This window comes from Hevea brasiliensis, chromosome 13 (genome assembly GCF_030052815.1).
Source record: "Hevea brasiliensis isolate MT/VB/25A 57/8 chromosome 13, ASM3005281v1, whole genome shotgun sequence".
In the NCBI taxonomy this organism is placed as follows: domain Eukaryota; kingdom Viridiplantae; phylum Streptophyta; class Magnoliopsida; order Malpighiales; family Euphorbiaceae; genus Hevea; species Hevea brasiliensis.
Window position 1 is genome coordinate 83,078,886 of NC_079505.1, and position 2,275 is coordinate 83,081,160.

The window sequence follows — 2,275 nt, forward strand, 5'->3', positions numbered from 1 at the left end:
ATGGGCCACGGAGGCCCACCTCATTGGCCAACACATTCTTACTCTTTCTTTCCTCCTAGAAAACGAATATCCGAATCTCTTTCAAATGAAACGTTTTCGTCCATCAAACCTTCTCCTTCTCCCCCCTTTCCTTCCTTTCCGTTTCTAACGAAGTCTTCAACTCCAACTGCGTGTGGGTCCCTTTTTGGTCGTCTTCATTTTACCCTCCTACCCTTCTCCTTCCCTATTTATGCCTTTCAATTTTCCTTCCTCTGCGGTTTGAAACGCAAGCCGTCCTCTCTTTTTGGGGTTTCAATTCCCCTCCCCCACTCCCCTTCCATAAATTTCTCTTTGTATCTTCTTTTCCAATAGAATCCAAAGCTTCTTTTTTCTTTCCAACTGCACACTCCGAATAGAAAAAACATGGTCAGCGATGTTGAATTAGACAGAACCACAGAGACTATTAAGTTTCTCTGCAGTTACGGTGGTAAGATTCTTCTACGACCCGTTGACGGAGAGATCCGTTACATCGGTGGTCACACCAGAATTCTAGCCGTCAATCGTTCTATATCCTTTGCAGGTTTGTTGATTGATTATTTTAATTTCTTTGAATATTAGTGGAATTTTCGTTTCTTTTTTTTTTTTTTTTTACGGAAGTTGACTGTGTGATTGTTACAGAACTCATGGTTAAGCTTGGAGAATTTTGTGGATATTCCGTGGAATTGAGGTGTCAATTACCGAATGGAAATTTGGAGATGCTAGTTTCTATAAAATCCGATGAGGAATTGGCGCTTCTCGTTGCAGAATATGATCTGTGTTGTCCTGGTTCGAAGATTAGAGCCGTTCTCTCTCCTCCGAAGTCTCTCAAAACCGTCTCTCCTCCTCCGTCAACTCCTGCAAGTGTCGATTTCTATCCAGTGAAATCGCCTTTTAATCCCTTCAATTATCAACGATCTGGAAAATATTCATCGCCGATCAGATATCCCATCGGCGTTTTTAAAGACTCTGGCAGAATTTATTACAATCCTTTTCATGGACAAGGAGGCCTTGGAGTACGGTGTCGTGACCTTTGCTGCAACGGACAAGGAAACCCTAGATTGCGGTGTTGTGGCCCTTTCTACAACAAGAACTGGCATTAACGATTAAAAGCCCCAAATCTGGGATTAGCTAATTAGTTTATACAAATTAAGAACATAGATAACGGTAGGGAAAAGAAAATTACTAAGGGAGGATGAAATTTTGATTATGTGATTGAAATGTAAATTTGAAAAAGAATTTTTTAAGTGCGTGAATTTGTTGCCCCGTGAGTGTTGGTTGCTTGTTACGGCCGTTGGGCCTCCGATTATGGCCGTTAAGCAGGTTTATATTGCGATACGTGTGTGTCACGTGGGCTAAATTAATCAGTGACCATCACAGAGGATTTAGTTTTCAGTTGCATACAGGTCCTTGAATTCTTTTAAATTTTTGAGGCAATGAACAGTTGTCGGTTGGGTTTGCAATGGTCTGGTCTTACATGACAGGACGTGGGTTGCTTCTTCTTCATTTTTTTTTTAATTAATTTATGTGGTAAAAACTTGTATGGTTGATTGGTGGCTTGAGCTCTAACGTATTTGTTTGGTAATTTGCAGGTCAAGAAATGGTGGAGAATCAGATCAGAGTCAATTTTTGCTGGGGACCAGAAGCATCTAAGAAATGCGCATCCATTGGACTTCCTTGAATTTGGACTATATAATTAGAACAATTTTACAGCTGTCTCACTTTAAAACCTTGCAAAGCATTAAGGGAAAAGAAGTGAAAGACAGGTGGGGTCGTCTACTAATAATAATAATAATAATAATAATAATAAATTTGTGAAATTGAGATATCTAAATAAATATTTTAAAAGTGAATAAAATAATAATAATAATTAAATATTATAAAATGTAAATCCATTTAGAATATCTGAAGGTATTAAGGTAACATATAATCAAAATACTACTTCTTTTAAGTTGAGAATGTAAATTATATAATGTTATTTCTTTTAATTTTTAAGATAATATTTTTTGTTAATGGTACCATACATCTAGTCTTTTTAGTCAAGAAAAATTATCATCACTGCTTTCTCTTTCTAAACAAAGAAGGCATCAATTCTGGTTAGTTCTTAGGGGAGGTTTAACCAATTGGCCGTCGACTTTCCTTTTATTTTCTTTCTAGTTATGCTTCTTTGATTGTTTTTTAGCTATTTTTTTCTTGTTTTCTTCGGTCTCCATTGTTGGAGTTTTAGCACCATTCTTAGAATGGGGTTTTTTATTAGTGT

General features: G+C 37.1%; 1 protein-coding gene across 1 annotated transcript; it reads left to right on the forward strand.

The window, feature by feature from the left end:
- Positions 1–251: 251 nt before the first annotated feature.
- On the forward strand, positions 252–1,271 carry LOC110661049 (uncharacterized). Its single transcript, XM_021819600.2, has 2 exons — positions 252–559; positions 658–1,271. The coding sequence occupies exons 1-2, from the start codon at positions 403–405 to the stop codon at positions 1,116–1,118; spliced, it is 618 nt and encodes a 205-aa protein (XP_021675292.1). The 5' UTR covers positions 252–402; the 3' UTR covers positions 1,119–1,271.
- Positions 1,272–2,275: the final 1,004 nt, after the last annotated feature.